Source organism: Salvia splendens, chromosome 7 (genome assembly GCF_004379255.2).
Source record: "Salvia splendens isolate huo1 chromosome 7, SspV2, whole genome shotgun sequence".
NCBI classification, from domain to species: Eukaryota; Viridiplantae; Streptophyta; class Magnoliopsida; order Lamiales; family Lamiaceae; genus Salvia; species Salvia splendens.
This window is the reverse complement of record NC_056038.1, coordinates 2,678,745-2,693,052: the sequence shown is the minus strand read 5'-3', so window position 1 is coordinate 2,693,052 and position 14,308 is coordinate 2,678,745. Positions and strand designations below refer to the sequence as shown.

Here is a 14,308-nt window from a genome sequence, read left to right as displayed (position 1 = left end):
TGCTATTCATATTCTTGATCATCTTACACATTATAACCTCTTGTTGAAAAAAATAACCAACGTTACTTATTAATTTCCAATTTTATAACCCTATATATAATATTAGTATAATAAGGAGTAATAAAGATGAGTTAAAATTTGAGTGGAATTAGTAAGGCAAATATGATCACATTCATACTTAGTTGGCCGTATCAACTAGAGAAATCAAGGGGTTGTTAGAAAAGAAAGCCTCAATATTCATTGTCACAATTTGGAAAGCATCAAAGAATGCTTCCTTTGTGAAGGCACCTCGATGCGGCGACAACACGAGATTATCCAGTCCGAAGAGCTCCGTGGGAACGCGCGGCTCGTTCTCGAACACATCCAATGCAGCACCCGCTATTGTACGTGCCACCAAATGTTCCACCATGGCTTTCTCATCAATGATCGCTCCCCTCGCAATGTTAACGATGACGCCCTTCTTACCGAGGGCGGCCATCACCTCGGTGTTGATCATGTGACGCGTGTCCTCAGTCAGAGGGCAACAAATGAGTAGGATGTCGGAGTGAGAGGCGAGTTCATAGGGAAGTGATGATTTGACGGATCTTGAGGTGTATGAGATGAGATGTTGCAACAAGCCTCTTTGCTACCTTCGATCCGATATTGCCCAGCCCCACTATTCCAACTCTTTTTCCTCCTACCTAAAATCAATATCAAAGAATCACATAATTACTTTATCGTTGCATTGCATGCTTAAATCCGAATAAAAACCACTTTATGTTTTGTGTTTCTGATTTAACTCATATTTTTTCATCATTCAACTCAATATTTACTAAAAATTCACCACCCAATACTTATCAATATTCTTTATTGGATATATCTATATTCATAATATATTTCCTAATGAGTTAATCACGTACTATAAAATCACAAAATTTGGGAGTATGTTTTTGTACCCCGTTAAAACTCTTAAATCTTGTCCTACATCGATTTGGTGATGATCATAACTCATCTATATAAGTATGTATAATCCTTTCCCTTATAAAGCCTCTTAAGGGGTGAGTTATCAATTTCTAATATTTAAAATTTAAATAGCAAATCATAAGTTTCAAACATATTTAATTGCCTCATATCAATTTGTTTTGCTTAGTGGCGTGTATACGTTTAAAATGAAAAAATGATTGAACGGTAACGGAACGGAACGAAGCATTTACCTTGAAACCAAGAGGATACTCTGCAGTAAGGGGCCAAAGACCCCGCCGCACGAAGCCATCGGCAGCGGTGATCTTCCTCATCACATCAATCAACAGCCCCACCGCGTAGTCGGCCGTGTTAGTCACGACAATCCCCCGCTGCCGGCACGCCGCGAGATCTATATGGTTGACCCCGGTTCCGGAGGTCGCGACCAGCCCCAGCGACGGCAGTTGGCGGAGCAGATCGGCTGTGATCGGACTTCCGGCGAAGCAGAGGACGGCCGCCGCCGACTGAGCTTGCTCTTGCAGAAACGTTTCGGTTGGGAGCGGAGATTCGTAGGCTTTGAGGAGGCTGAATTTGGCCGAGAATCCGTCCTCGTGCGCTATGAAAAGGGCCGAAGGCCGTATGATTAGGAGCTGGTGATGGGGAGGTTCTTCGCCGGAGATTGGTGGCTCGTCGCGGCGGCGGAGGTGTTTTTGTTCCATTGGCCGAGTGATCATGAAACTATCCACCGCTCAATCACTTTACTATTTTTGGGATGGGTTGTGTTTTAAATTTTAAATCACGTGACTGTGATTTGTTAATATCTTTCTCAGCTTGGAAAAAATAAATAAAATAAAAAATGCTTGGATAATGCTTCTTTTTTGGTTTCAATACGAGCGTGCCACAAATATTTGAGTAAAATATAGTAAAGTAAAAAAATTGACTCAATCTTCTTGGGAGAGGGAGTATTATATATAATTAAAAAAATTTAGGTATTTTAATTAAAATCCACTTGATGAATATTAATTAATTTAAAATGAATCAACTACCTATATATTCATCTATAATTAATTACAAAAAAAATAAAACTTTTAAAATTAAGTACGTGTAGATTTTTAGATAAAATTAACTTTTTTCATTGGATATCTATATAATCATCTTTGACTTCAATTGAGGATAATGGAGTGTAGCAGGAGTACAATTTATGTCTGGTTATCTTATTATACTATCGTGTTCGGTTTCCTAGATAAAATAATACTAATATATAATCTAGGATTGAGTTGTGAGATTATTTTAATCATAGGGGATTAGCTATGACTAATTATCACATGATTATTCATCTAGAATTGAGTTGGATGACTAAATCTCATTAACCAAACACACTACTAATTTAATCCTGGATACAATCTTGCAAATCGAACATTCATTGGGTTGTTGGGCTTGTATAAAAGATTGACAATGATGATGCTTGGTTAATCCTATCAATACATTAGCAGTACTGTTTCAGTTTAACCCTCGTCAAAACAACCGACAATTAAAGAAAATTAATACTATTCCTAATAAAACAGGTTGAAACACCGTGTGTAGCGCGGAGCTGTGGTGATATTAAGGTATGTAAGACTGTGACATCCGTAACCCGAAAGATGCATTAATTGTGACATCCCTAACCTGAAACATGCATCATTTTGCATATTGGCAAATTTTTTTTATTATTGTATATTTATTATTTGTTGTATAATAAATATTATATATGTATATATATTACATAAGTATTAAAAAGGTATAAGTGTGTGTATATAAGTATGCGTATGTGTGTTAGTTTAAATTTAAGAGTAGTTATATGTAGCGATCTTCTATAATATTAATATAGGTTTCTTCTTCTTTTATTATTATATGGGGTACGCCCAATTTAGGAAACTAATTTAACAAAACCTTAGCCGCCATATTATTATAATAAAAATATATGTGATAATACGTGGAAGTTAATGGAGAAACAATGCATGTATTTTGATTAGGTGGACAAATATAGACCCAATGACTAAGCTTTTTTTGGAACACCTTCATATTTGAGAAAGTATGATTGAGAAAATAAGGAAAAGAAGAGGAACGTCATATTTGAGAAAGTATGATTGAGAAAATAAGGAAAAGAAGAGGAACGAGAGGGAGTGGAGACAGTATAGAATCTGGAAAAAAAATAAAAATAATTACATGGTTTTGAGCTTAGGTATGTGTATTATATTTTGATCACAATTACATATTCATCACGTACATATGTATATCTATATATTTTATCAATCAAAATTTTGCTATTTATATGAATAGGACCGAGGGTTGTGAATTAGGAGACAGAATAAGCGGTTCTATTAGAGCATCCACAACGATGGTAACACGCCGTCCGTCCGTCCTTGCCGCTGGTAAGGACACTCTTGTCCGCCGCTGGCACAGGCGTGCTCTTAGCTAAGAGCACGTCCGTGCCAGCGAGCAGGGCGACGTGGCGCGTTTTTATTGGCCGTTGACATTTTCTTTTTATCCTTTTTTAAAAAAATTGAAAATAATACCAAAAAAAACGAATTCCCAAAAATATACCGATTTTATTACAATTTTTTTAAAAAAAAAATTGAACTTTTTTTAAAAAAATTAATCCCAAAATCATTTATAAATACACACATTCATCATCCATTTTGGCGAAATTCGGCCACGAGTAGTGATTTTTTTAATTTTATGAATTTAATTATGTAATTTTTAATTTTTAGGATTTAAATTATGTAATTTTAAATTTTTAAGACTTTAATTATGTAATTTTTAATTTATAGGATTTTAATTATGTAATTTTTATTTTTTTTTATAATTTGTAATATTATTTCGGTTATTTTTAATGAATTTTAATTTTGTGGAAATGTTTTTATTTAAATTGAATAACGGAATGGTGGGGCCCTTGTGCTAGTCCTTGTGGAAGAGCACGGCTGTGGGTGTTGTGCTCTTGCCTAAGAGCAGACAAAAAAAGTGGGGCTGGGCCAACAACCGTGCTCGTTGGCAAGAGCACGGTTGTGGATGCTCTTAAACTCTTGTCATAAATAGGTGTGTATAAATCACACTTTTAATTTTACATATTTTATGTGACTGATTGCTATATGTTAAATTGAAGTTAATATTTGGATTATATGATGTGAGCCTGAAATGGTTATGTGTTATTTGATATTGATTGTGTAATATAATGTGGATATGTGATTTGTGTAATGAATATGTTTATCTATAGTATTGGAGTTAATTGAAGAACATATGGATATGTAATTGGTGCAATGGATATGTTTGACATATGACATTGAAATTATTTGCATCATGAGATTAAAGAGGATATGTGACGGTCTTGCTCTGGATCTAATATACAATGACAGTGGACATACGGGTCATATACAATGGCAATAGACCTACGGGTCATATACAATCATAATAGACCTACATATCAAAGCAAAAGAGCAAAGAGAGACCTTCATGGAAATGTCAATACAAAGAGCAAAGAGGGGCCTTCGTAGAAAGGTCAATACAAAGAGGGGTCTTCGTAGAAAGGTCAAATAAATATAAGGGACCTATTGATATGTGCACTTGAAATGACACGAAAATTAATGCATAATTAATAAAGTAATAGAGACGAGGAGAAAGGTAGTTCAAGTAGTGGTAGTGGAGTGGAACCCATATTATTATTATTGTTTAAATGAGTCGTAATGGTGTGCTATAATGATATTAGTTGTATGAGTTGAGATAACTTTTCATAAATGAAATGCGATACTTTTATGAGACAAACGAAAACGAAAATAGCATATACTTTTATGAGAATTATGAAATACTCCCTTTGTTTCCTCATAGTTGAGGCGCAACTTTTTGTCATGGAGTTTATGAAAAAGATGTTGAATGTGTTAAATAAATAGATAAAAAAAGTAAAAGAGAAAAAAATAGAAAGAATAAAGTAAAAAAATGAATAAAGTAGAGAGAATAAAGTAAGAGAAAGTAAAATAAGAAAGAGAAAAAAGTTGCTCCCTATATATAGAAATGACTTAATTAAAAGAAAACTTTTCAAAATAAAAAAAATGACTCAATTATGAAAGAACAGAGACAGAATAGATAATTTAATCGTAGTTTGTACGAACATTAAATCCTTAAGAATAAATAAAAAACGTTCCATCGAGGCAGCAAGGGATCAAATCAAAAATAAAAATGAAAATAAAACAACCAAAGATGTGGCATCACGCGCATTCACCTTCAGCAGCCACACACTCCACCTATTACCTTTAAACACGTGCCTCCAACTAACCCCGATTTCAATCTCCTATTTTCATAACTCAACTTGCATGTCTAATTAAATGTTGCTAGCTCCGGTTGGAATCTTGATTTTAAGATATCCGGTCAATAAAGTTTGACTAATAATAAATGTGACGAGATATTTAATTTTTGAAAAATAAATGATATATCGTCTATCTATGTTCCGCGTAAATGACAGTAATATATTCACTTTATCAAATTTGATTCCCGGTGAGTGAGAAATAGTGGATAAAAGTTGGTCACATTGAGCGATGGCCTTGATCAGCAGCCTGATCAACTCGCATGCTGCGCCTTGAGCGATGGCTTAATCAGTGTCTTGATCAAGTCGCTTCACGAAGTCCACATGTGACGGTTGAATTAAGGCGTGTACAACGTCTAGATTCAACGTCGACCACTCCAGCTTTCAAACTCATAACGGTCGGCGGTTACAGGCCCGCCATGATGACAGCCATCAAGGCTGAGTTGACCCCCGCAGTGGACCAAGCCTATAAATAGGCTAGTAATTTCTTGCATTAATATACAGAACAATTAGAACGCAATCATCATACTCTATGCATAGTCTTTTTTCCCGAAGCTCTGCCCTCTCCTCTTCCAGTTCGTCGGAGCTCTGTTGATTGCGGTGCTGCTTCACCAGAGACGTAGTCGTTTTATCTTTGGGGACGACACGCCAAACCGACAGCACTACCGGGGCGTATCTCGTCTTGCGGAAAGAGGCCTCCTCGACTCGGCTAAGTTTTATTTCCAGTTTACAGTTTCGATTTCATTGTAATTTTCAGTTTTTAGTTCTTTCCTTCTTAGGTTGTATTACACCCGGTATTGTTTATCTCTTGTAATTCCAGTTTTCCCCAACAGCTCTTCTCCTCTATTACTCTATAACTGATTACCATATTTAAATGGAAGATTTTAAGCTATAAAAAATCAAATGGGAGAATCAAATCTTATACTCCACCTCTTATAAATTATTTTACATAAGTAAATAGAGAAGAATGATATAGTCAATTACACTCTTAAAAATTTAAAATGCGACAATCATTAAGAACAAATAAAGCTAAATATGATAGCTATTTAAAAATGGAGGGATCATCTATCAATTTGTAGGTCAAACTTGTGAATAGAGCTTGTCCATTTTAATTAAAACGAAATGACATCGATAAAAAAAATTTAATTTCATGCAAAAACTAAGGACATCTCGTCAATTACAATATTCATTACACTTTCTTTCCAAATCCAATAAAACTCCCACCACAATTATTTTCCCAAAACCTACACGAACACCATGTGTTACCTTGTTGAATTAATATTTCTTGATAGCCAAAAATTAAATACAAGCTTCATAATTTTTTTAAAAAAAACGAATCATTCATTAGTACTCACGGGAGTGAGCAAAGGGCTATTCGAGAAAAATGCGTCTAAATTTCCCATCACAATCTTCAATGCGTCCCCGAAGGCTTCCTCGGTGAAGGTGCCTCGATGAGGCGACAATACTACGTTGAATTAACTCATGTTGAATTAAATCATGTTGAATGCTATCTTTTTTGGCAAACATGTTAAGAAAGACTTCTTAACATGGGTCCCAGTTCCCAAAATTACATACTTCTTCCGTTCGCGAACATGAGTCCCATATTTTTGGCAAGGATTTCAAGATATATTAAGAAAGTAGGTGAAAAAATATTTGTAGAATAAAAGTCTCACTTATATATATTAATATTAAATGAAATGTGAGTAGAATGCGTTAGTGGAATGTGAGGCCAAAACGATACTCCTATTCGCGGACAGATGGAGTATTGTTTATTACTTCGCCAATAAAAGGATTTGTGATCAAATTCTTAATTTTTTTGTTTGCTTGTTAATTCATATTATATCTTATTATTGTGGTATTCAAAACAAATTTATAAAATACTTTATGAAATCTAAAGTTTTAATATTTTATTTATACAAATTTTGTATTTTACTTAATAATTTAAACCATTTTCTTTAAATTTATAAGTATATTTTATTTATCTTGAAAACACTAGTTATTTACACTACTAATTATATTTATATGGTATGAAATTTATTTATATTTTTCAACAATATCTTAATAATTGCATTCTTATTAAATTAATTAGTAAAAAAATTGAAAGTTTGACAAATATGAACTATATAGTACTACTACATATAATATCTTAAAAAAATAATCATAAGAGACTTATTGTCAAATTTGATTTCCATAAACTACTCACTTATAAATATTGTGTGTATATATCTAAAGACTAAAATGCTTGAGAGTTCAATTATTCCAATGGATCGATCGAAGACTCTACGGCCATCGTCTTGATCTGCTGAATTCTTTTTTTTAATAGTTAATGATGTCAAACAACGCCATTTTGAGATATTTTAAAACTTAATTTGCGAATTACTTGTTAATTTTGTTCCCTCCTTCCACCTTTATTCCAAGAGGTTTTTGCATAAGTTGAATATAAGTTGGACATCACGTATTAAGATTTATTTTTTATATTGCTTCCATATATCTAATTTTGTTTAGAAAAAAACAAAAACAAAAACAAATACTCCATATTACCGATTCCTACATTAACTCCCATATCTTTTTATGAAGGGTAAATTGCTTCAAAAGTCGTCAACTTTGCAAATAGTTTGGTATTTCCCGTAAACTTTAAAAGTTGTATGAAAAGTCATGAACTTTACCAAGTGTTGCAAATTTCCCGTACGACCCGACCCGGTACATTTTCGGCAAAAACTAATCCTACGTGGCTCGCCGGAGGCGTGACATGGCAAAATCTCCGGCAGAACAATAAAACGACGTCGTTTTTTAGTTTCAATTAAATTAAAATGTATATCAATTTAGGGTTTATGTCTCTTCTCTATGTGACAGAAATCTCAATTCCCGTCGAGATTTCAACTCTTTCTTCTCCATTGCGACATGTAACTGGTCGCGATTCGTCAATCTACAATCTCATCGTGTTTCCTCCATAGGTAGGGTGGCGATTCCTCCACCTTACAATTCCCGGATGGCCGGAATACCCGACAAGGGAAATCGGCACCCAAATGTAAAGTTCATGACTTTTCATGTAACTTTTAAAGTTTACGGGAAATACCAAACTATTTGCAAAGTTGACGACTGTTAAAGCAATTTACCATTTTATGAAAGAAAACTTGTGCAAAACCGGTGATATTGATAATGACATTTGAGGGATTTTATCAAAAAGAAGGAGCCAAAAGTGAATATCAGTAAATAGAGGGACCGATCTGGAAAACAAATTAGGGGACAGAAGGGGTATAAATATAATTACTTTTACTACTCTGCATTCAACTGTAGCGAGCTTTCCACAATTTTCTTCACGCCAACGTAATTAATCCTCTATTAAGAAACTACTTCTGCAAGAATTAAATCCGATCGATCCATCAATCCATTCGAATTCCTACTCACTGCGCCATTTCAGAGGTTATGATTCCATACTCAATTGATTATTCTATTGGAGTTTTGATCACATCGATAGGCCCATTGTTTCCGTTGACGAGATGTGCGAATTTGTTCATGTTTCTTTCTTAATTTTGTCTAATTTAGTGCCTGCTTGCTCGATTAGGTGGTAGTGCCATCTAATTTTGTCGAATATAATGTATTGTTGTCACTTAGCGTGTTAGGTTTTTTTTTAATTTAATCTTCTGATCTGGTGTAGCATGATTGGATAATCTTCATTCAGTACAGTTTTCAATTAAACTTTGTTCGTTTATGATTTATTCGCATTGATTGGTTATTGCTGGATTAATCATTTCTGTTTGCGAGAGCTGATTTACTTCTTGAACAATGCAACCTTTGTAAGTATGTCGGATTTTGGGTGTTGGGGAGTTTGGATTTGTTTGAGTTTCTAATTGTTTCAGTTGGACATTTTTAGGTTGATAGCGGGCGTTTCGTTGTGGACCTCTTAGCGATTCTATAATGGTTCCGAAGGGTTTGATTTACAGCTTCGTTGCCAAAGGGACTGTCGTGCTAGCAGAGCACACTCCATACTCTGGAAACTTCAGCACAATCGCCGTTCAGTGCTTGCAAAAGCTTCCTTCTAATAGCAGCAAGTACACGTACTCATGTGATGGCCACACTTTCAATTTCCTGCTCGATAGTGGATTTGGTATGTGTGTTTTTGTTTGTATGCTTATCTATCCTATGAACGTTACTGCTCTAATTACATTCCGCTATGTTTTGCTTGCCATGCAGTGTTCCTAGTTGTTGCAGATGAATCAATGGGAAGAAGCATACCTTTTGTATTTTTGGAGAGAGTGAAGGATGATTTCAAGCAGCGCTATGGTGCTAGCTTCAAGAGTGATGATCCACACCCTTTAGAGGATGATGAAGATGAAGATGACCTGTTGTTTGAAGATCGGTTTAGCATTGCATACAATCTTGATCGAGAATTTGGGTGTGTATATGTCTTTTGTTGTATTTTGGGGAGATATAATGTATGACAATTTGAACACTTCAATGTTCTATTTTCCTACCATAATTCTGGTACTTGTTTCCTTGCCAGACCAAAGCTCAAGGAACACATGCAGTATTGTATGAATCATCCAGAGGAAATGAACAAGCTGTCCAAAGTGAAGGCTCAAATAACAGAGGTCAAAGGGATAATGATGGACAACATTGAGAAGGTACATTTTTAGTCTGTTCTACTCATGAGTAAAATTTGAAATTCTGATTTTACAGCTTGAGCAACAAATATGCTAATGTTCTAAAGTTATGTTCATTGCAATTGAATCTGTTTAGAGGAAGTTACTGAGATGTGTATGATTCAGGTAGTGGATGCTTTTGTTCATTGAGTTGTAGTCATTCTATATCTGCATCTTCTCGTGGTTCATTGAAATCCATATTACAAATTTTGTGTATATGCCCATTGCCTAAAAGGCATTGCTTTTATTCCCCCTCCCCCCCGATACACACATGGAGACACCTTAATAAATAGAAAACACGCATATGAGAAATTCACTGTCCTGGGGCATTTAATCTCAGTCAGAATATGATGATATCATGATACTTAGTAATTTAATTTAGATTAAATATTACTATTTGTCTAGGAGAAATAGTCGGGCTTCGTTATACTTTCTTCCTGATAAGTAGAAGCCTAGATCTGCTAAGCCATCCTTAGTAAAGGTCCTACATCCTCTCTTCGGCAGGAAATACATGCTTGAGTGCATGTGGTTACTCAGAATTTATGGGAATTAGTTTACTGTTTTGTCACCTAGTCACTCTTCATATTCTCTGCCTTATTACTATGATTTGGGTCCATTGATGGTAGTATAGACTGTAACCATCTTTCCAAAATCTTTTGGTATTTTGTCGGGATTCTTTTCTTGTGAGTGCATTTCCGGCTTGGTGAGAACATTTCATAAGTAATCATCATACAGTCTAAATGTGGTGATAGTGCTACTAGGAGAAATTTATGACCTGACGGGCCTGACCTGGGCTTTTATATAGTATTTAGCAACATGACTTGCGATGTAAATTCTGAATCATGCCAACTATTTCCGTGATGGGTAAAGAGCCTAATGGTAGGAGAATCTAGTGGTTTGGAAGGACAATGTGAGAATTGTATTTGTAGCCTGAAGCTTTGGGAAGTCATGAAGAGATAAGCAATGCGGCCGGTTTCAACCTATTATCGGGCACCTCTGATCTTATCAAAAGTGTTAAATGTGCTTAATAAGTTCTTATTTGAAAATTTGCTGGCAGCTAACATCTCCGAGTGTATTGTTTTCATTGCTGGTCAGAGACTTTTAGTTTAGAAAAAAGGGTTTATTAATGTTTTGATTGTATGTGGAATGGAAGATGTTAAGACTGTTTCCTTCAACATATTTCTCCTATTTTCCTATCATATGCTGTAGATTATTTCTCTACACACTCTGCTTGAAAACTTTAAAACCAATTGAGACCTCACCAACGTACGCACCTTTTGTTTTCACTCAGGTTTTGGATCGTGGTGAGAAAATTGAATTACTGGTGGACAAGACTGATAACCTCCAGTTCCAGGTGAAAACTCTCTCTAATCCCTTCGTGTAGAAAATTATGGTTCGTGTGTGCTTACTGAAATCTTATTCAGGCTGACAGCTTCCAAAGGCAAGGCAGGCAGTTGCGTCGGCAAATGTGGATGCAAAATCTCCGCATGAAGCTGATGATTGCAGGGGTGGTTCTCGTTCTTCTCTGCCTTCTCTGGCTTATGTTTCGTTGAGATTTGATAAGCTTGGTACTGAAACACGTCTCGTTTGTTTCTGTGTTTTTCTCATCTTAATGTACAAAAAACCATCAGTTTATCACTATGTATATCTCTGTTTGCTATGCTCACACACTCCCGTTTGGTCAATTGTAATTTACGGTGGAGTCTTTTATCATTGTTATTTTGGCAAATTTCTGTTAAAAATGAAGCTTACATTTATACATTTTCCGTTTTTACTAGTATATATGTGAACAACTAACCCAAGAAAAAAGATATATCGGATTGGAAGGAGTGGAGCTAGAGAGTATAGCCACAAGGGACAAATATTCCTCAAATTTTCACAAATTTTGGGTTGTGAAATATGCTGAAATAGTTTCTAGTGTCGAGCTGTTGAACCAACATGAGGTTTATTTTAAAATCGTTTTGGTCCGTATAAAATGACCTAAATAATGAACTCTGTGTAATCTACAATGTTCTAAAACGAACTAAAAATAAAAGGTTTAATGGTTCGTCGCTAGAATTGATCGTAACACATTTCACAGACATATTTGTATATATGCATAACTTATTCATTTTAGTATACTCCTCAATTATCTAATCATCCCGTCTAATTTACGGTACAAAAATCCAATGGTAGTATTAGACTAGGGCTGACAAATCATGCGGATTGGGTCATTCTCGGGTCAAGCTGATAACGACCCAACCCAATAAGGCCTAATCCGAACCCGACCTGTTAAGGAAACCATAAATCCGAACACGAACCCGAACTGCTACCTTCAAATCCGAACACGACCCGCACCTGACACGAACCTGTTATCAACACGATATAATATGGGTTGACACGACACGATAACGACCCGAACATGATATTACACGATTAAACCTTAATTTTTAACCTAATTTAAACAATTAAAATTCGTTTTATAAATATTTAAACCTAATTTATAAGAAATTTAAAAATTAAAGTAATATATATTTTTAAAATAATAATATTATTTCTTAATGGGTTACCTGTATCCGACCCGAACCCAACCCGAAATTATCAGGTTCTTAATGGGTCAACCTGATAAGGACACGGACCCAATAAGACTTGACCCCCACCCAATAATTTCGTGCAGATTCGTGTTGAATCATCGTATCGTGTCGAAAATTGCAAGCCCTAGTATTAGGCACTATGTATCTATAAAATGTAAGTACTACTGTATATAAGTGTAGAGTAATAAAAAGTTGAAACATACGTATATAAAGATGCCAAGTGGAGTAACATGGCCTAACCACGAAATCATTTGATGTCCATGGCCTAACACCTAATTAATTAATTACCACCAAAACTACAGTGCTAGCTAGTGTACGTAAAATCAAACCAACGTTCATGATTCATTGCTTAGGATGATGGCAAGTAGCAACCAAACATCTCATTAAATTCGTGGTACAACTCACTAATTAAACAGATGAGTTCATTTATAAAGTACGACTCAAACATTAATTTTCTCAATTCTAGACATATATATCCAATTCCTATTGTATACATGTAATTATTTGTCGCATCGTCAATATAGCTCGGACATACTTAAAATACGTCGATTCAAAATTTCTCTTTTCATTGGCATTTATACTCTCAACATGGCAGCTCAACAACAACACGAGTATGTTAGTCTCGAAGACGTGTTGAGAGATGATTCAATCCCAAAACTAGAATCAACAGAGCCAAATGTTGTCGAATCTCAGATGGAAGCTCTTCTTTCCAAGAATTCAAGAAACTCAAAATTCCCTTCTTCACCATCGTGCTTCCTTCTTGATGCTTGCAGTGAGGCTATGAAGGAGAAGAAGGGTTTGGGAGATAGACTTTCTTGCTTGAAACATTCTAGGAGTGATGATCTATTGATCTACGCAGAGCGCCGCGAAGAAGATGATGATGAAGATGAGTTGGAAATACTCTCTCAAGAAATGAAGAACTTTTCTTGGAAGGAACGGATTATTAAGTCAGCATTATTTTCTGAATCAGAAGAAGATAAGTGATAATCAAAGTAGATTTTTGTTTTTTTGTGTAGTTTTTGGGGTAATGTGATACTCTCTCTGTCCGTGAATAGGAGTCCCGTTTTTCCATTTTAGTCTGTCCCCGAATAAGAGTCCCGGTTCATTTTTATCATAAATAGTGATAGGGTCCCACCTTCCAGTAACTCATTCAAATCACGTTTCATTTAAAACTAATATATACAAGTGGGACTCATATTACACCCACTTTTTTTCACCTATTGTTCTTAACATTTCTTAAAACTCGTGCCGCTCATAAATGAGACTCTTAATGGCAGATGAGGGAGTATTACCGAATTTTGGTACATGCATAGTACTCCCTCCGTCCCATAGAAATAGGCCATTTGAGGTTGACACGAGTTTTAATGTGTAATTGGTAAAGTAAGAGAGAATGAGAAAAAATAGTTGAAATTGTGTAATGGATGGTAGGGCCCATAAATGATAAAAGAAAAAAGGAGAAAAAGGCTTCCATAAATGGATATGAACTATTTCTATAGGACACACGAAAAAGGAAATATGACCTATTTCTAGGAGACAGAGAGAGTACTAAAAACGGGCACAGTCTCAGTATCGTCTAAGTATCAACACTAGATAATTTACCGAAAATTCCAACAATGTAAATATATGCCTTTTAATCATATCAAACTTTTAGTACGGTATATAATACTAGTATGATAGTTTTGTACACTGATCCACTAATAAATCTTGTTTAAATTTGTCATCAAACTTTTATTAACCATGACTAAACGTGTACTAGAACAAATCATACTTCATCTGCTTCAACATATATTTCCTATTTTAATTTGTCGAATATGGCCCAT

The 14,308-nt window shown here is 35.1% G+C and overlaps 1 protein-coding gene and 1 pseudogene across 1 annotated transcript; one reads left to right on the top strand and one right to left on the bottom strand.

Annotated features, from left to right (window-relative positions):
- Positions 1-151: 151 nt before the first annotated feature.
- LOC121741018 lies at positions 152-1,702 on the bottom strand (annotated as a pseudogene).
- Positions 1,703-8,564: 6,862 nt separating this feature from the next.
- LOC121740904 (vesicle-associated membrane protein 727-like) lies at positions 8,565-11,676 on the top strand. Its single transcript, XM_042133557.1, has 6 exons — positions 8,565-8,695; positions 9,147-9,380; positions 9,467-9,668; positions 9,777-9,897; positions 11,207-11,269; positions 11,340-11,676. The coding sequence occupies exons 2-6, from the start codon at positions 9,191-9,193 to the stop codon at positions 11,466-11,468; spliced, it is 705 nt and encodes a 234-aa protein (XP_041989491.1). The 5' UTR covers positions 8,565-8,695; positions 9,147-9,190; the 3' UTR covers positions 11,469-11,676.
- Positions 11,677-14,308: the final 2,632 nt, after the last annotated feature.